The sequence below is a fragment of the Erythrolamprus reginae genome, chromosome 8, assembly GCF_031021105.1.
Source record: "Erythrolamprus reginae isolate rEryReg1 chromosome 8, rEryReg1.hap1, whole genome shotgun sequence".
NCBI classification, from domain to species: domain Eukaryota; kingdom Metazoa; phylum Chordata; class Lepidosauria; order Squamata; family Dipsadidae; genus Erythrolamprus; species Erythrolamprus reginae.
In genome coordinates this window covers 27,190,307-27,210,159 of record NC_091957.1, presented here as the reverse complement: position 1 = coordinate 27,210,159, position 19,853 = coordinate 27,190,307, and the positions used below count along the sequence as shown (strand labels likewise).

Below are 19,853 nucleotides of genomic sequence, written 5' to 3'. Positions count from 1 at the left end.
GGTTTAAGTTGGCTAGATTGGGCCACAAATTTTTTCCTCCCAAAAAGGAAAGTTGTCATACTCTGCTCAGCCAGCACCCAACACTACCCACACCTTAACTCCAGATGCATGGATTCTACAGGTAAGTCCTCAACTTATGATCACAATTGAGTCTGGAATGTTACATCGTTAAGTGAATTTTGGCCCATTGCACAACTTTTTTTGCCATATTTGTCAAGCAAATCGTTGCATTCATTAAATGAGTCACATGTGAATCTGTTTTCTCCATGGGTTTTGCTTGCTGGAAGGTCGCAAAAGGGAATCGTGTGACGCACACACAACAGACACATACACACACTGGGAACGCTGCGACCGTTGTAAATGTGAATCACAGTTGTCAAGGTCTCCGAATGCAGATTGCGTGACTGTGGGGGAACGTTGCAACAGTCGTTAAGTGCAAAAAATGGTTCCCATGTCAGTCGGTCACGAAGCGAACTGTTGCAAGATGAGGATTTGCTTGCATTTGGGATCTGTTTTCTAGATCTGTTGAGGATTTGGGAAAACGTAGGAAGGTGGAATGAGTCAGAGCTGTGGTTGGCACTTTTGAGTATTGGTGGTGGTGGTGATGGGTGGCTGGACCAGGAGGCCAACAATGCCGTAGCTGGAACGGTAGACGTGTTGGCATGGCCAACATCTCTTTCCCAGGTCCCTCAAATCTTGAACCAGGCAGCTCTGATTGAGCCAGACAGACGGGAAAGTTTAACCCGAGTCTTTCAATTCCTCCACAGGCGCCCAACGAGGAGCTAAGAGCAGGAGAGATTCTGGCTTGGGAAGAAGGGGATTCTCAGGTGTGTGTGTTGGTTGTGCGACACAACCTTTTTAATCACCACTCTCTGCCCACTCTGATGTGAAGAGTGCAACCAAAATTATAGTTTCGAAAGAAGGAGAGAGGCAAACAGGATGGTTTTAGGATGGGTGGGAGAAGACAAGGGGCCTGCGTACCTACGCAAACGCACCTTAGAACCCATGGTTCCCTGCTAGGTGGGCATCTGAAGCCGGCCTTTGTTCCTCCAAGCCGTCTTTTTCAATGCCTGGGGGTCTTGCAGCTGGGCACCTCAAAGACCAGTCAGCCTTTGGGTCAACTCTTTTATTTCCAAGTAATGGGCAAACGGCCATGGGTGTGTGGGGTTGGGGAAGGAATGTCATTTTGGAGACATTTTGCACACCCATAAATGACCGTCCATCTTCTGCTAGGCTGCTAGCACACCTATGTCACCGGAGTTACTAGGGGGATGCGAATGCAACCTTCCTGCCTTCTCTAATCTCACCCCTCCCCAATTTTCTCCTAGTGGGCTTCTGAAGCAACCCAGTGGGGGAACTGGTCACTCCCCAAAGCAGAGGCCTTCGGGCACAAGCGTGGATTCATACACTCTTTTGAGGAGCCCAGCAGTGTGGCCCTTGTGACAATGCCGGAATCCACTGCTTTCTTTGGAAACTACTGGATCCGCTCCCCCGTCCTTCCCCAAAAAGTGGAGATGAACCTATTTACAAGATGTAGCAACTCTCTCTTTCTCTCTCCTCATCTGACCAGGATCAACCATTCTTAGCTTTTTCAGTCTCGCTTCTTGAATGCTTGTACTTATTTGGTCCAAAGCCTCCCTTGCGGGGTTCTTGGATCAGCCAGTTTCCTCTGTGTGTTATTGATCTTGTGTAACTCTTGATAAAAATGAGGGGAGGGGAGAAAATGGTGCGGGGCGGGGAGGGTAGGTGGGCCAAAGAATATATCGGTCTCTACCTAGCTATATAATGATAAAGAATAGAGTTCCCAGGTTGACTCCGCTGAGTGGTCACAACGATGGAAACATCTGGGAGCCTCGGGGGCCGCCACTATTGGCCAGCCAGTTTATAGTCATTTACAACTCATCATCTCTGAAGTTGTGAATGTGGTCATAAGTCTTTGTTAGGTACACAGAGCGAGGGTGGAATGGGGCAGTGTGGGAGGGAGATCGGTGGGCCTCTGCGATGGGAAGGTTTGGTCCTTTGAGTCTCCGAAGGAAACGCCGGTGGTGGACAGAGGCTGGTCCCAGAAAGTCTGGTGGTTGTAGTGTGGTTTTTGAGGGCAGACGGTCAACCCCCCCAAGAAGGATCCTTTAGTAGGCTTGGCCTGTTTCAACCGGTAGGAGTCCCAGCACGGCCGAATGTTCCCCAAGTTTCATCCGGCGCTGTGTGGACAGGCTGACGTTCTTAGTCAGGTAATCGACAGCAGCTGGCAAGGAGAAGGAGGAAAAAGTGAATAAGACGAGGGCTGTGTGAATCTTGAAATACAGTAGTCCCTCGCTATACCGCGCTTCACCTACTGCGGCTTCACTTCATTGCGGGTTTCTGAGGAAGTCGATCGGCAGATTTAAACAGCCCGCCGAACTCTATCGGCAGGTTTTTCAAAAAATAAATAAATCTAAAATTGTAAATACTGTATTTAAATACTGTATCTAAAATAAATACTGTGTGGGAAGGGTTTATAAACACTTAAAACAATGAAAACTTACCAAACAATTACAATATAAATACTTAAATAAGTACTATCAATCGATAAATTCCCCATCGCGGATTTCACCAGGTCTGGAACGTAACACCAGCGATAGGTGAGGGACTACTGTAGGTTCATTCCCTAATCCCGGTTTTCCCGGCCCTCCACCTGCCTGGTGCAATTTCCCCATTGCATTACAACGTCGATAATTGTTTGATAGTGTGACAATTGGGGGAGTGTCACAACAGAGGCATTCCCAGCTTGGAAGGAGGGATTTCCCCCATTGCAAAAAACCCAATTGAATTAATTCTGGGGAAATTTGGGGAAGGGAGGGGGCAGGAATTAGCCATGTTTAGAAACCAGTTGCAAAAGGGGGTAAGGAAAAGGGGTCCCAGTTGTGGAAAAAGCAGGAACGTCAAGAGTTAATTTTCATTAAATTCCCACACTGCCCTGCATCTCCCAAAGGGAATCTTGGGTGGGATTGATCTGGCACAAACAGATGCGCTTAATATGGATTAAAATTAAAATTAAAAGCCCTTCCCTTTTTGCTCGGTCAAATACCCCCTGGAACACCCAGATTTTATATTTCTGATATAAATTCAATGTTTTGATGGGCTGAAGAAGGCAGTCAGGCTACTGCTCAATAAACCGGGAAGAAAGTTTGCCTTTTTAAACCATGATGGAATGACTTAAATTTAAAGTAATTTAAACTTTAAGTATATGGCAAATGGGACTTGTTAGCTATAATCTGCTAATGGAGGAAGAGATTTCAAAAGTTAGAAAAGTTTGGACTTCAGGTTATCTTTAAAATAGAGATAACAAAGCAGTCTGATTCCAACTTTTGAAATCTTTAGAATGTGTGTGTGTGTGTGTGTGTGCAACCTTGGTGACTTTTCAGGACTTGGGGGATTCCCAATTCCTATGCTGGCTGGGGAATTCTGGGAGTTAAAGCCCACAAGTCTTAAAAGTTGCCAAGATTGTGTCTTATGACTGGTTTTCACACTTGCAGAGGGCTGTATGGCCACATAATCAAATTCAGACACCCGAGAACTGACTCACATTTATGACGGTCATTGTGACCCCCTTTGGAAACCGGATTCACTGAAAAAAACTGGTTACCAACTTAACAACGGAAGTGATTCACTGAACAACAAAGGCTAGAAAGGTCGTAAAATGAAGCCACATTCACTTAATTTAGGCTCTCTTCTTGACATGTCTAGGATGGCCTATACTGATTGGCTCTCTAACCTTTCCACTCTAGAAAGCATGCCAAAATAAATGTAATATTTTTGGCATTTATTTGGCCAGGGGCATCCAGGAACCCAATGGTGAAACTCTTTTGTTAGCTGAGCTTCTGTTAAATTTATTTATTTATTCCCCCCCCTCCCCGGGAACAACCCCGCAATTCTTCAGCCTCAAATTAGATTAATAAGAATCGCGCACAGGAGCCCCACTTGGTGCCAGCAAGTAAACAAATTTCAGCCGTCAGCGTCCTGTCAGCGGCCTTTCCCCAAAGGGGGGTCCTTCCTAGCAAAAATCCTTATTAGACTTGTCACATCCATTAGGAATTTTTTTCACGCCTCGGCGTTCCATAACCACCATCATTAGTGTAGCTTTTGGCCTGTGGGACCAGCTGAATTCTCCAGGCTGGCACGCTCTTCCTTCCTTCGGTGAGCCAGGACCAAGGAGGTGGGCAACGGCTCCGGTACAAGGCCGGGGAGAGAGAGAGAGAGGGAGGGTGGGCTTTGGATGTCGCCAAAGCTTCGAGCCCTTTTAGCTCCCCACCCCACCCCAAACTTTAGGGAAGATGGCACAGCAGTGGGAGCGCACTCCTTGCTATCCCTTGCCAAGGGCGGCCACTGCAGTGCGTTCTACCTTGGCAGAGGCAGCATTTAGACTGCGCTTTGCATGTAGACACAGAGCAAATGAAGAGGGGGTGGGGGAGGGAAAGGGTTTGGGGGTCTACACCCTCCGGGCTTCTCTGTGGAGATGAAGGGGATTTTAAAGAGGTGGTTTTGGGGGCGGGGGCGGGGGAGAAGCCTCTGGTTTGGAGGAGAGGGAGTCCTCAAGGTTTGGTTTTCACACAGGCCCCAAAGACAACATGGCTTCCTCCATCTCAGGTTGGGACGGTTGCTGGTATCCAGGCTGTCTGCACCCAAAGACCAGGGGAGGGCCAGGAGGGGGTCCCAGGAGGCCTGTCTAGGAAGGGGGTGGTGGTTGGGGTTCAGCTCAGGCCCCAAATTCAGGCAGGATTCACCCCTGCTCCTTCCTTCCTCCCCTCCTTTCCTCCCTTGCCTTCCTCCCTCCCTTTTCTTCTTCCTTCCTTTCATCCTTCCCTCCCTCCTTCCTTTTCTCCTTTCCTCCCTTCCCTTCTTTCTTCCTGCCTCCCTTCTCTCCTTCCTTTCCTCCTTCCCCTCTCCCTCCCTTTTTCCCTTTTTTCTCTCTTTTTCCTCCCCCCTCCTCTCCTCTCCCCCCTTCCCCTCTGCCTTCTTTCCATTCCTCTAAAGCTCTTCCTTCCTTTCTCCTTTTTTCTCCTCTCCTGTCTCCCCCACTTTGGAACCCTAGAGCGGTGGGTGAGAGTCAGGCTAGCCAAAGGAGGCAGGAGAGCTGCTTTGCTCCCCACTGGTCACAGGACCCCAAGTAGAAGCAAAAGAAGCGGAGGGCAGCTCTCAAGTCCTCCCACCCAAAGTCTGACCAGGGCGGAGGGCGAGGAGGGTGCTGCTGGCTCAGAGCCCCTTTCCTGCTTCAACCCCTCGGGGGGGGGGGGAAGCCAGGCTGTGCCAGGCAGGGAGGGGGCTCAAGGAAGAGGCTGGCAGGGCATCCCAGCCCCTGGGGGAGAGATAGGGCCAAGCCATGCCGGCTGCTTTCTCCCTCCACTCTCCAAAAGCAGCTCCTCATTTTTTGGGAGGTCCCCCCCCCCCCGTCCTAAGCCCTGCATAAACACACAATGCACACACGTTACACACCCAGGCAGGGCACGGCTGTGACTAACGCTCCGAGGGCCTGCAGGGCATCTCTCCTCTTCCCTCCCTGGAATTTGTTTCAGGGTTTTATCACTTCCACCTGTGGCTGAGCTGCACCACCAGAAACGAGAGGAAGGTTTCCGGGGGGGGGGGGGGTTGGGTTGGGGTTCACAGGCTACACTTTTTTGGGGGGAGTGGGTGTTTCTTCTTTGAGAGAAACGGGGGGGGGGAGAGGTGAGGGAGCGTTCACAGCCCCCCCCTCATGGGCAGCGGTTTGTCATTTGGGGAAGGGAAGCGCACCCAGAGGTCAAGTGGGGAGCCCCCAGGGGAGGGGAAATTGCGTTGCCCCAAACATCACCAGGTGACAAGACTCAGGAACCAGGACCAGGGTGATGCTAAAGGGGGATTGGAAGCCCCCCACCCCTGTGGCTGCCCCCCACCCCACCCCCAGAGCTCCTGACGCAAAGCCGTCTCTCTGCTCTTCGCTTTTCCTTGAAGACCTTTCTCTTCTGATCCAAGAAGCTTCTTCCCTTTTGGCTCAATCCGTTCTGTTGTTGCATCCGAAGCGAAGAAGCTCCTTGCATCCGAAGCGAAATGTCTTTTCTGAAACATCTGCTTTTGGGGCGGGGGGGGGAGGGAAGCAGCCTTGGGACCCAGAAGACTGAGAATCTCCCCAGATACCTGTGTGTGTGTGTGTGTGTGTGTGTGTAGGCATTTGATAGAGCAGTGTTTCCCAACCTGGGCAACTTGAAGAGATCTGGACTTCAACTCCCAGCTGGCTGGGGAATTCTGGGAGTTAGAGTCCAGATCTCTTCAAGTTGCCAAGGTTGGGAAACACTGTTGTAGAGGGTCCCACTCACCCTTCCAGGGCTGGGATTTAGGGGTTCCCTGGAGGGCCGAAAGCCTTGGAGCCCCCATAAGTCACCTGGAGATCCACCCCACCCTTGGCGTTTCTGGGGGGAGGGGCATTAAGCAGGAATGCAAACCCCCCTCCCTCTCCACCATCTCCATCTCTTTCACCTGCCAGGCAAGTTCCTTTTTTACTCCAGGGGGGAGGGGGAGGGAAGGAGGGGGGGCTACTCACTCTGGCCGTACTGGCCATACTGGTAGCCAGCCACGGGATCCACGCTGTAGCCTGTGGTGGTGTAGGTGGGGGGGCAGTAGGCCTGGGAGGTGGGGAGGCTGTCCACGGACTTGATGGAGTCGCTCCGCTGGCTGCAGCTGGCCGAGATGGCGTTGGCGCTCTCCAGGCTGCCGTGCAGGGGGGAGATGGAGAAGTCGGCCTGGGACTGGGGAGCCACTCCGCTGGGGTTGCTCAGGATGCTCATCACCTGCGGGAACACAGGGGGAGAAAAAGAGAAGGGTCAGTGGGTCTGGTGGTGGCCAAGGTCATGATGGATCCACCAAGAAGACAAGCTGGCTGGACACAAAGAACCTGGCAGAAGGCAGCCCTGAAGATGGACAGGGAGCCCCCCCTCCCCAAGCTCCTCTGCCTATCTTCCCATTGGCCTATCTGCCCTATCTTCCCATTGGCCTATCTCTGCCCTGTCTATCACCCCATTGGCCTATCTCTGCCTTGCTTATCACCCCATTGGCCTATCCTTCCTCTGCCTATCTTTCCATTGGCCTATCTCCCCCGCCTATCTCCCCAGTGGCCTATCCTTCCTCTACCTACAGTATCTCCCCACTGGCCTATCTGCCCTGCCCATCTTCCCATTGGCCTATCCTTTCTCTGCCTATCTCCCCACTGGCCTGTATCTGCTCTGCCTATCTCCCCATTGGCCTATCCTTCCTCCATCTACAGTATCTCCCCACTGGCCTATCTCTACCCTGCCTATCTCCCTATTGGCCTATCCTTCCTCCCCATTGGCCTACCTCTGCCCTGCCTATCTCCCAACTGGCCTATGCTTCCATTACATTATTCTTGCTCTGACTCTCTCTCCATTGGCCTATTCTTGCTCTACCTCTCTCATTGGCCTATTCTTGCTCTGCCTATCTCTCTATTGGCCTAGACCAGGGTAGGAAAAGTTGGCTCTTCTATGACTTGTGGATTTCAACTCCCAGAATTCCTGAGCCAATCATGCTAGCTCAGGAATTCTGGGAGTTGAAGTCCACATGTCATAGCAGAGCCAACTTTGCCTACCCTGGTCTAGACTGTACTCTGCTTATCTCCCCATTGGCCTTTCCTTACTCTGCCAATCTCCCCATTGGCCTATCCTGGCTCTTCTTATCTTGGTCTTGTCTCTCTCTCTCTCTCCTGGAAATCACCCAGCATCCCCCACTTACCTTGAGAGGTACCCAGGATTCTCATGAGCTGCTTTCCAGGCAGAATGAATGCTCTCTCTCCTGAGAATGATTTTCAGCCATCCTCCCTCCTCCCCAAGTGTGTAACGCCCCTCTAAAAACCCATCACCCATGTTCTGCCGGCGTGTTTCAACTGCCCGTAATTACAGGGTAATTAGTCCAGGAAGACACACACCACACGATAAAAGGAAAACCCAAAAGTTTTTATAAACAGAAAAACAAACAGCTCCCTTTTTAAATATCAAAGGGATTTTCTGGTACACACAAAGCACAGGTTAAATGCAGTCCAATTGCTCACCCAATAACTGGGAAATTGAGTCCAATTCTAAAGTCCAGAGAGTCCACACACAATCTTGAACAGCACAAAAACCACGATCTTGATGAAACAATGAATGAGATAAACTGCCATGAGGCTAAAACACCAGGTTGCACTTTTATCTGTAGCACTAATTACAGCAGCCCCACCCAATCACAGGTAGCCTCATTTTCTCTTGTAATAATCCTTCAGTTGTTGTCTCCTATGCATCACTCTATGCATGCGTGGATGTGTCATTAATTCTTGTTCAGAATCCAAGGATGATACAGATGATTGATCTCCTCCTGGGCTGTCTGCCAAACTCCCCTCTTTCCTGTCACTCATGCTTCCTTGGTCAGAGGAGGCTTCATTGGTAGATTCCATCAGGAGCAAAACATGCCTGCAGCATGTGGATGTTTCCCCCACCTCCACCTCCACATTCCTTAGGGCAGGAGCTGGGCCAGAGCTAACCACAACAACCCAGAGACTGAATTATGTCGTTCACTTTGTAGATCAAAGCAAAAAACACACCCTGTAGTTTATTTCATACTATGATGCTGGGCCTTAATTTCAGATTAAGGAAAATCCATTGGCTTCATGATAGGCCTGCCTGCCTGCACTTTGTTCTGATTTGGAAGCTGACATCTCTAACATTGGATTCCATTCCATTCCATTCCATTCTACATTCTATCCCATCCCATTCTATTCTATTCTATTCTATTCTACTGTACTTCTCCTTTCCTGTCCCTTCTTGCATGCATGCTCTTTTCCTGGGCAGCCCCATGGAGCCTTGAATTTGACACCCCATGTCCTAGGCCAGTGATGGTGAACCTATGGCACGTGTGGCACACGGAGCCATATTGGAGGGCATGTGAGACATTGCACTATGCCAGCTCCAGCATGCATGTGTGTGCTGGCCAGCTGATTTTCAGCCTTCTTTTCGGCCATTTTCGCTCTCCCCAGGCTTCAGGAAATCCTCCTGATGGTGAAAAACAGCCCAATGGGCCTTGCATTGGCCCGTTGGCCCATTTTTAGCCCGTTCCTAGGCTTCAGGAGTCTGGAGATTTCAGTGAAGACTGTGCATGCGCTGGGGAGCGGGGAGCATGGGGGTGGTGTGGTTGTGTGCATGAATGGGGGGGCAGTGTGAGGGTTATGCTCACTTGTGGGGAAGGGCACAGGTGTGGGCATGTGCGCGCATTCACACCCTTTTGGCACGCAACTCGAGCCAAAAAAGGTTTGACATCACCACCTTAGGCGGTGCTGAGTGAACACAGTCTCACCAGTTTGAGCATGCCTCAGTTTCCAGTTGAGCGGCACTGCTTTCGTTGTATGCCTTGTTACCATCCAGAAACAGCCCCTCCTGGGGAGGAAGAGAAGGCTGCATTTCCATCCCAGCTCATCCCCCCCACCCCCATTTTTGACCTTGCTTTTTCTATATTTCATTCCGAGGGGAGGGGAAGTGCCAGGGCTAACCAGAAATCAATACTCTCCCTCCGTATCCAAAAGGTATTAGAATTTAATAGCATTATTATTAGTAGTATCACCATCATTATCAGGAGCAAAATCTCTCCTTCCGTCGATCTGCAGGACTGAAGGCTTCTCTCCCCCCACCCCTCTCGTTCCCAGTCTCTTTTCTTCTCCTTGCATTGCCCTCCAGCCCCCAGACTCAATTCAGCTTCAGTGGGCAACTCTAACAGACTTTGGGCTTTTGCAAGCCATGATCCAAATCTTTAAGTTGTCTTTTATTGGGAGGAGCGGGGAGAGGAGAGTCGTCCAGGAAAGTCCCCAAATCCCTAAAGCTAACCTTCTTTGGTTTACAATGCCTGGATATGGAGGCTTTTAAGTAAAGACCAGACCTACCGGGTTGGAGAAAACAGGCTTCATTCCAGTGGTGAACTCCAATTTTTAAAAATTACCAGTTGTGTGGGCGTGGCAGGGGAAGGATCCTGCAAAATCCCCATTCCCTCCCCATTTTGTGGCCAGCTAGAGATGGTATTTGTCAGTTCTCTGAACCAGTGTTTCCCAACCTTGGCCACTTGAAGATATTTGGACTTTAATTCCCAGAATTCCCCAGCCAGCGAATGCTGGCTGGGGAATTCTGGAAGTTGAAGTCCAGATATCTTCAAGTGGCCAAGGTTGGGAAACACTTCTCTGAACTACTCAAAATTTCCACTACCGGTTCTCCAGAAATGATCAGAACCTGCTGGATTTCACCCCTGCTTCGTTCTACATGTGCTTAGTAACCTTAACCTAAGATGCTGCAAAGGCCCTGGTTCAGTTCGAATGTCCGGACATAATGCAGACAGATGAAGTCTTCATTCTCTGTCTTTTTTCTCCCCCCTCCCCTCTTTTCTGGGCTTGTCCACTGTTCTCCTATTTCTACAGACCCCCCTCCCCTCAAAAAACAAACAACCCCCCCCCCCCACCATTGTGCTTCTCCCCGCAGGATTTTCATCACCCCTCTGTCCCTCACTTTAAAAGAAGTGGCAGTTCTCCTCTTTCTGTCTTCCTTTTCTTTTTTAAAAATGTAATTAATTCTCTCCGTTTCTGAGCTGGCCCCGAGGGCGTCTCGCTGTGGAGATTCACGCTGCAAATGTGCATCCTTTACGATAAACGCAGCCGGCTTTGGCACACAACGCGCAGCGAACAGAGGCAATCACAGCCATCGTGCTCGGTTTTATTGGAGGCTGAGAGTCGGGGCTGTGGAGGGGTGGGGAAGGGGGGGGCTGCAGAATTGGGGTCCTAGGGTGAGAAAGGAAAGAAGTGGGTTCTAGGTTTTGGAGGGGGACAAATCCAAATTACCAACCTGGTCCTGGTCTGAACGCCTCATGGCAGGATCCGATTTGTAAAAAGATGGTTAAGTCCCATGGCCGCCCTTTGCTTCTCTCCCACAGAATTTAGAATAGAATAGAGCTGGAAGGGACCTTGGAGGTCTTGTAGTCCAGCCCCCGGCTCAAGCAGGAGACCCAGGACCCATGAGGGCGAACCTTTTTTGGTTCGTGGGCCAAAAGGGTGTGTGTGGGTGTGCTAGCATACATGTCTATGCCCTTCCCCATTCCCTTCCCCCACACCCATGTACAGCCCCATGCATGTGCACAATTCCCCTGTCCCCATTGATGCACACAAGCCTCACTGAGGCATGGGACATGAAAAAAACAGCCAAACGGGCAAACTTCAGGTTTACCCATTGTGCTGTTTTTTGCACTCAGGAGGGTTCAGGGAAGCTTCCCTGAAGCCCTGGAGTACAAAAAACAGCCCAACAGAGTGCAAAAAAGAGCCCAGCACTTCTGGTTTCCCGGTTGTGCTGTTTTTTGCACTTTGGAGACCGAAACAGCCTTTCCCAAGGCCGAAAGTTAGCTGGAGCTGACATAGGGTAGCATCTCTCGTACCCTCCAAAATGGCTCCGCTTGTCACCTGTGGCACGCCTGCCATAGGTTCGCCATCACCGCCCGAGACCATTTAGCCAGCCACCCCATGGCTGTCCAGTTTCCTTAAAAAACCCCAGTGATGAAACGCCCACAACTTCTGGTGGCAACTTCTGTTCTACTGGTTCGTTGTCCTCACTGTTAGGAAATTTCACCTTAATTCCAGGTTGCTTCTCTCCCTGATTGGTTTCCATCCGTTGCTTCTTGTCCTGCCCTCATATGCTTTGGAAAATAAATTGACCCCCTCCTTTTTTTGTGGCAGCCCCTCAAGTACTAGAATGCTGCTATCATGTCCATCCTAGTCCTTCTTTTCCCTAGACTAGCCAGACCCAAATCCTGCAACCGTTCTCCATGTGTTATCTATAAAGCTTGCACATTTCCCCCCTCACACCACACACACATACACACACATATTATTTTATTTATTTAGAAAGATTTATATGCCACCCAACTCCAATGGACTTTGTGTGGCTAAGAAGAATAAAACTTTATAAAACTTTCTTGATCTTTTGTTTCTTACTTACACGGGACATTTGGAACATTCCACCAGGCGGTGGATCAGGAAACAGCTTCAAATGGGTGTTTTGAAGGCAGATGAGCCGTACAACGGTCACTATCTATTAAGAAGAGATGTTCAGTAGCAGAGATATTATAAAAGCCCAGGAGGTCAGAGTCCAGAGGTGGGTTTCAGCAGGTTCTGACCAGTTCTGGAGAACCAGTAGCGGAAATTTCGAGTAGTTTGGAGAAACGGTAAATACCACCTCTGACTGGCCTTGCCCGCATCTATTCTCTACCTCCCGAGTCCCAGTTGATGGGGAGGGAATGGGGATTTTGCAGTATCCTTCCCCTGACATGCCCACTAAGCCACGCCCACAGAATCGTTAGTAAAAAAAAAATCTGAATCCCACCAATGGGTCAGAACTCACTTCCCAGAATCCTTAGCTAGTAAAAGGGGATTGTGGGAAGCCACATCCCGCACTCTAGAAAGGTAGATGGGGATTCTTGGCCCCCGCCAGCTCCCTCCTATTTCTTATCAAGAAAACCAGGCAGATGATCCACCCCAATGCGATGGGAAAAGAGGAAGGTGGTGGAGGAATATTTCCCTACCGTACATCCTGTCAGCAAAGCCGAGCCAGATTTCGGCTCTAAAGGGTCAATCCGTCCAAGGCCTTTGCTAACTTTGGCAGAATCTCTTGACAAAGCGGAGATCTCGCCGTCATTAGAGGGAGATTTTCTCTTGCGCTTCCGTCTCCGTCCTCTAATCCCTGCTGCGGATTCCAGGGACGGCTACTCTAGGCCCAATTTAATATCCCCATCTCTTGGCTTTATCCCTCTCTCCAGAGCTAAGTAAGTGCCCCCCTCCCCCCTTCCTTCATGCTAACACCCTCTGCTTAATCAATGGGGATCAATAAGAGTGGCGATTTGGATGGTACGCGGAGGTTAGATTTATCCCCTCTGCCGTGCTGTGGCTGGCGGGTGCCTTGTCTTGTGTGAGAATTATCACCTCGTCAGAAGCTAATATAGCCGAAGATCCTTTCTCTTCTCCCTTTAGACCAGGATAGACAAAGTCGGCTCTTCTGTGACATGTGGACTTCAACTCCCAGAATTCCTGAGCTAGCATGATTGCCTCGTGAATTCTGGGAGTTGAAGTCCACAAGTCATAGAAGAGCCAACTTTGCCTACCCCTGCCTTAGACCATATTTGTGTGTGTGTGTGTTCCAAGAAGGCCAACCTGCACAACTTTAAAATATGTTCACAAGACATCAGGTTGTCGAAGGCCACCGTTTCTTGAAAGCGTATCTAAGTATAGGATAGAAAAATCTCCCCAAATTTCTCCTTCCTCGAGGAATAGGTGAGAGAGATGTTACCTGCAAGGATGGTCAGATTCTAGGTGCCCCATGGAGCGTCTGGTGGCTCATGACCATGTTACATAGAAACATAGAAGACTGATGGCAGAAAAAGACCTCATGGTCCATCTAGTCTGCCCTTATACTATTTCCTGTATTTTATCTTAGGATGGATCTATGTTTATCCCAAGCATGTTTAAATGCAGTTACTGTAGATTGACCAACCACGCCTGCTAAAATTCAATTCCTGTGGTTTGACCAACCATGTCTGTTGTCCATCGGCTTGGATAAAGGCCTGATTCTTATTCCCCAAATCAAGATAGCCCAGTGGATAAAATTTCACTGGAAGACAGATCTATACCAAGGATATAAATAGTATGTCCGGCTTCGTGATTCCTACGTACAGTATTCCTAACCTCCATCCATGGAGGCCCCTGTTTACTGATCTCCAACAGGAGAAGGAAAGGAAGAATGAGATATGTTACAAATGAGATCTGTTGTGGATTTGCAAAAGAAAGGCATATGCCTTTGGAGGAATAAATGCCTGCGAAACTCCACCCAGTGCAGATTTTTCCCAGGGTCTTATAAACAATGCAATTTTTTTTTGGGGGGGGAGTATATTTTGGGGGGGGGAGTGGAGAAAACCCAACTGGAGTTCAAATCGGGAGAAAATCCATATTCCTGGGAGGAGCAGGGAAGATTAGAAGCCCACAAACCTTGCACCCTCTTCCTCTTTGCTGGGACGACCCCCTTTCTCCTTGCCGGAGGCCCAACGAGGGACAACCGATGCGGCTGAAGGTCACCCTGCCCTCCGTCTCCCTCCTCTTCCTCTGCCCCCCCCCCATCCTGAGCTTTCCACTAAGCGGATCCCTTTCCCTATCACAGCCCCCTGCAGACTCCGGTAATGGAGTGCCGGTTGCTGCTTCATTGCTTCCAAACAAGATTTCACGAGATCCTTTGAGGTTTACCCACCCTGGAGCCCCCCCCCACCCCATCTGCTTTCCTTCGCCCCCATTTCCCCGCATAAGAAGCCACTATGACAGTGAAAACGGGCCTGACAGTACAAAGACAGGACTCAGAATGGCGGCAATATCCCAGCCTGGGGCTAGGTTGTTTAGTGCACTGATAGTCTCTCACCCCCCCACCCCCCCGCAACCCACCTTCATCCCCACCTCGGATGGAGCAAAGCTTTTGCAATCAGTTAAAGTCCAGCTTAACAACGGAGCAGGAAGAGACACCCATTAAGTCGAGCTGGTGCCTCGGGGGCTTCATCAGGCTAGAGGAGGATATCAAAAAGGAGAGGTCTTGAGGAGATGAAGGGGAAAAAATAGAATTAAAAAAAAACGCAATAAAGTTCACCAAAGATGTTGCCAGCCGCTCGGATGCCAAATCCAGCCATTTTTAATAAGGCTGGCTGGCAAGCAAATGAAAGGAGGGAGAAAATCCACAAGTAATTCCACACGGCTGGTTCTCCCTCCCTCCCTCTTTCTGCTCTTTGCTTCCTTCTCTTCTCCTCTCCCATGGCAGCTCCTCCGTTGTCCTTGCCTCCTGTACAGCCACAATGGACCAAGGCAGCCTGCGGTTCTAAGGCTCTCCAGGTTCTCCATGCAGAAGCTGGAAGTTTTAAAAAACCCCAATGTTCATATCCAGCCAGGCTGTAATTCAAAAGCTGGCTTCTCAGGCCCAATGCAAAACAAAATGGGCTTTTTGGGTTTTGGCTTTTTGTCCTGGACTTAAGGAGAAACTTCCTAACGGTGAGGACGATTAATCAGTGGGGCAGCTTTGCCTTCAAACATTGTGGGAGTTTCATCATTGGAGGCTTTTGTCTGGAATGGTATAAGGTCTCCTGCTTGAGTGGGGGGTTGGACTAAATGACCTCCAAGGTTCTGTTCTTTTCCATTCTCTATTCTATTCCTATTTCTTCTATTCTGTTCCATTCTTCTATTCTATTCCTATTTCTTATTTTCATTCTATTCTATTCCTATTTCCTATTCCTATTCTATTCTATTCCTATTTCTTATTCCTATTCTATTCTATTTCCTATTCTATTCTATTCCTATTTCTTATTCCTATTCTATTCTATTTCCTATTCTATTCTATTCCTATTTCTTATTTTCATTCTATTCTATTCCTATTTCCTATTTCCTATTCCTATTCTATTCTGTTCTATTCTTATTTCTTATTCCTATTCTATTCTATTTCCTATTCTATTCCTATTTCCTATTCCTATTCAATTCTATTCCTATTTCTTATTCCTATTCTATTCTTTCCTATTCTATTCTATTCCTATTTCTTATTTTCATTCTATTCTATTTCCTATTCTATTCCTATTTCCTATTCCTATTCTATTCTATTCCTATTTCTTATTTCTTTTCTATTCTATTTCCTATTCTATTCTATTCCTATTTCTTATTCCTATTCTATTCTATTTCCTATTCTATTCTATTCCTATTTTTTATTCCTATTCCTATTCTATTCTATTCCTATTTCTTATTTCCTATTCCTATTCTATTCTATTCCTATTTCTTATTTATATTCTATTCTGTTCTATTCCTGTTTTTTATTTATATTCTATTCTATTCCCTCATTTCTATTTCTATTCTAACCTCTTTTGTTGGGACAGCACTAATAACAGCTACTCTAGGCAGGTTTTGATTCCTGGCCCAGCCAAACTCTTAGCAGTCCCTTTCGATTTCATGACCGGTTACAAGTTCCTTGCCAGAATGGCGTCATTTTTGTCCTATCTCCAATTCCTGGGAATCTGGAATACCAATTCTTGATGGGAAAGAGTTGGAAGGAATGCCAGAAATGCTGGCATCTGGAAATCAGGACTCCTGGGGATGACTGCCAACGCCTAACAACTGCTTGTAAATGTTTGTAACCAGCTGGGTTGCAAAAAGAGATGGGACTGAAAGAAGAGGCTCCAATCAGCACCACGGAGAGCAGCCGAGGCATCACCACCCAAGAGCTGAGTTGTGCTGGGTATTAATGTTTGGTTGATTCCCTTCCATTTCTGCATCAAGGTGCCTTGGCTTTTATAAGAGGCCTCTGGACTCATTTCTGAACCTAATTCTAAATATATTAACTACGGAAAGCTTTTGCAAGCAATTCACCCGTTCCCATGCCCATAACTTGATTTTCTCCCCAGATGGTGGTGGGGTTGCAGTTCCTGAAGTGGTCTCAGACTACACTTCCCAGCAGTCCCAGCCAACTCAACTAAGAAGGCATCTCAAAGGTGCTTCTGGAGGCAACTGGACTTTTTAATTTTTCTTTGAAGACATTTCACTTCTCATTCCAAGAAGCTTCTTCGACTCTGACTGGATGGGTGGGGAATGGAAGGATTCCACCTTCCACTCGGAGCTGAGGAAGTTTCTTGGACGAGAAGCAAAACGTCTTCAAAGGAAAAACGGAAAGTCCAGTTGCTTCTTGGAAAAAAAAAGCAACCATGACCTGGAGGATTGAATATCTCCATAAATGAAGAATGAGGATTCTGGTAATTTTAATTCACCATTTATTACACCATTTCCTAGATCCCTGCTTTTCTGGATGATTCCCAGAATTCAGAATTGTATTTTTTCCAGAAAGATGCCGTGTTTTAAGAACATAAGTCCTCCCACATCTCTCTCTCTCTTTCTTCCCCTAAATTCTTCAGATCGGCACCGCAGAAGCCACAGAGACAAAGGAACAATCACGGCAAGGTGAATTAAACTTGAGAAAAGTATTATTTTCACATCCTTGAATTTTCCCCAAAGGCCTTTCAAACTCTCAGAAAATTTAAACAAAAAAATAATAATAATTGCGGGATTGCAGCAAGTTGGCTGGCTAACACTCAGGAAACAGACATAAAAGGAAGCTGCAGGATTTGCAAAAATTCTATTTTGCTGCTAAGAAAACAATACGATCATCAGAATTGAGAGCCAGAGGTAGCCCAACTATTTATATACCGAAAAGCCATTTTTCCACTGCTGCTGAAGAAATGATTTGAGTGTGGAAAGATCAACCTAAAAGGTTTCTCTGTTGACCAAATCCTGCTAAATTTGGCAAGCCCAGGAAACTACTCCTTTTTTTTTTTTGGCTGCCTATTTAAAACCAAAAATAACTAACTTGGTTTACTTTCTTTAAAAGCAGGCTGGAGAAAACCAGCAGTGGCTGAGATTGTGAATGATGGCTCCCAAGGGTTCCTGAAAACGAGAAACCTCTTTTGGTGTGTGTGTGTTATTTTTCACCAGGCTGCACCCCCCGAGTCTGAATGCACCTGATTCTGAACTCGGTTGCAGGATAAATTTGGGCATCTTTAGAAAGGCTTGGTGGAGGAAAATGGGAAGAGGAGGAGAGGGTTGATCACTGGGAGACAGAACTATTTAAAGATAATGATTGCATAAATTTAATTAATGCTTTTTCATGCTGCAAAAGGGCTATTTTGTAATTAATGTATCTAGCTGCACTAAGCATGGGAGATCAAATCTCTTCTCTCTCTCCCACCCTTCCATCATCTCCGCCTTGCACCCCAGTCCTTCCTCCTTCCGTCCTGTCTTTTGCATGTAATGAAAGACAGAAAGCAGATGACAGAAACAATTTATCAACGGGTCCGGGTGTCAAATCCCTAATTGGGAGCACCAGGTTACCAAAAGGGAGAGGAGGAGGAGGAGGAGGAGGGAGGGAGGGATTTGGAAAGGGGCTCCATCTTATATCTCGGGCGCTGGGCTGGGTGAGACGGTAGTATTGCCTGTTAATTGACAGGGATTAAGTGACAGATCAGCATCGAAAGCCACACCTGTTGCTACGGGCGTCAGGTTTGCACCCATTTTAATCATCTCCACTCTGACTTCTTGACACGCTATGGTTGAAGTCCTAGCCATCTTCAAGAACTATCAACACACATTGTGCCACCTCCACTTCAAAGGAGCAAAAAGATGGCTGGGTACAGAAAGGTCGATCAAAGCTATCACTTTAGAGTTTATAACTCCACCAACTCCTCCAAAGGCTCTTTGTAGGCCAGGGAGCTCTCCAAACGTGGCAGTTTTAAGACTGGTGGACTTCAACTCCCACAATTCCATAGGAGGCTGGCTGAGGAATTCTGGGAGTTGAAGTCCAACAGTCTTAAAAGTTGCCAAGTTTGGAGACCTCCTAGGGTAGGCTTTGGTGGTTGGTGTAGCACAGAGGTCTTCAAATTTGGCAACTTTAAAGACTGATGGACTTCAACTCCCAGGATTCTCCAGCCAGCATAGTTCAAAACTGGCAACTTTAAGACTGGTGGACTTCAACTTTGAAATCCACAAGTCTTGAAGTTGCCAAGTTTGGGAACTTTTGGTAAAGAACACTTTACCCCTAAAGGTTGAATCACAATTGGCATCAAGAAGCCTATTGGGGAAGACGGAGCTCAGAAAAACCTGCAATTCAATCCTGCCTGGCTCCAACCAACTCTGAAATTGGGGCAGGTTGATGGTAAATCTCCAGGCAATCCATCCTAGTTTGTTCCCCAGAATGGAGGTGGGATTTCCAGCAGATCTGGTCTTTCAAGGAAAACAACATTTCTGGATTCCCTGCTCCATGTTCCAGGGGATGGATGTCTTCTCCCATGCCTTCCCCCTAGCATGACATTATCAAAGCTACCATCACCCCACCCCACCCTACTCACCACCCTCAGGCTTGGAAGGAAGGAAGGAAGGAAGGAAGGAAGGAAGGAAGGAAGGCCATTCTTAGAGCACCTAAGAGCGACCACAGCCAAGGAAGGTCAGTGCCAACAGAAATGATTAAAGAGCCCATGGCTGTCCGTACTTTGGAGAAGCACGCCAAGGGCATTATTAAAATCTTCCCTGAAAAGGGGTTAATAAGAGCTACTGAGGCTGCTGTCAGAATTGTGCTGGAAACAGACGGGTGTGGACAGGCAGGGGTTTAAGGGAAGTCCATGGGTTGTGGGGCAAAGAGGAAGGACACAGCAAATGGGGAGGGGGCACTCAGCCAGGGAAGGAAAGGTACTGCCACATTTACTTTGCCCCATCCTCCGTTTTCTATTTCACTTACGCACAATTAAGGGCCTCCCTCGCGCTAGCCCTTCAAGCAACGGAGATTTGCCAAGAGACCCCACTTCAAAATGTCTTGCCGGCAGCTATTCTCTCTGTGGATCACAGAAGGATTTTCTGGGGGGGGGGGGTGAGAGTCGGGAGGGGAAGGGCTGCTTTTGATCTAGACACCCCCGCCCTATCCTAAAGTTGGCCTCTCCCAAGAGCCTGGGTCTAAAACCTTGAAACCAGCCCCATCCGGGTTTGGGTGTTTGTACCTGGCAAATTCTGTGCCTTGCAAAGCGACAATGGATTTCCACATACACACACACACTGCCACCCACCCATCGCCAACCTCTTGGTGACGAATGGAGGCGGCTGTCATGCTTTGTTTCACCCTCGCATTGCCTCAAAATGCACCCCAAACGGGCAATTTATATTTATTAAGGAACATACAATAACTGTCTCATTAAATCAAGATCCAACTACGGGTCGGGAGGCTTAATTTGAT

At 48.1% G+C, this 19,853-nt stretch overlaps 1 protein-coding gene across 2 annotated transcripts in view; it reads right to left on the bottom strand.

Moving 5' to 3' along the window:
• Positions 1 to 1,111: 1,111 nt before the first annotated feature.
• The window catches only part of PAX7 (paired box 7), a 124,165-nt gene continuing 105,423 nt past the window's right edge, over positions 1,112 to 19,853 (bottom strand). For both annotated transcript variants that reach the window (XM_070759401.1, XM_070759400.1), the window contains exons 8-9: positions 6,554 to 6,800; positions 1,112 to 2,245 (exon numbers count right to left, since the gene is read on the bottom strand). In XM_070759401.1, coding sequence (XP_070615502.1) covers positions 2,130 to 2,245; positions 6,554 to 6,800 — 363 coding nt within the window. In that variant the 3' untranslated portion in view covers positions 1,112 to 2,129. The remainder of the gene's footprint in view (positions 2,246 to 6,553; positions 6,801 to 19,853) is intronic.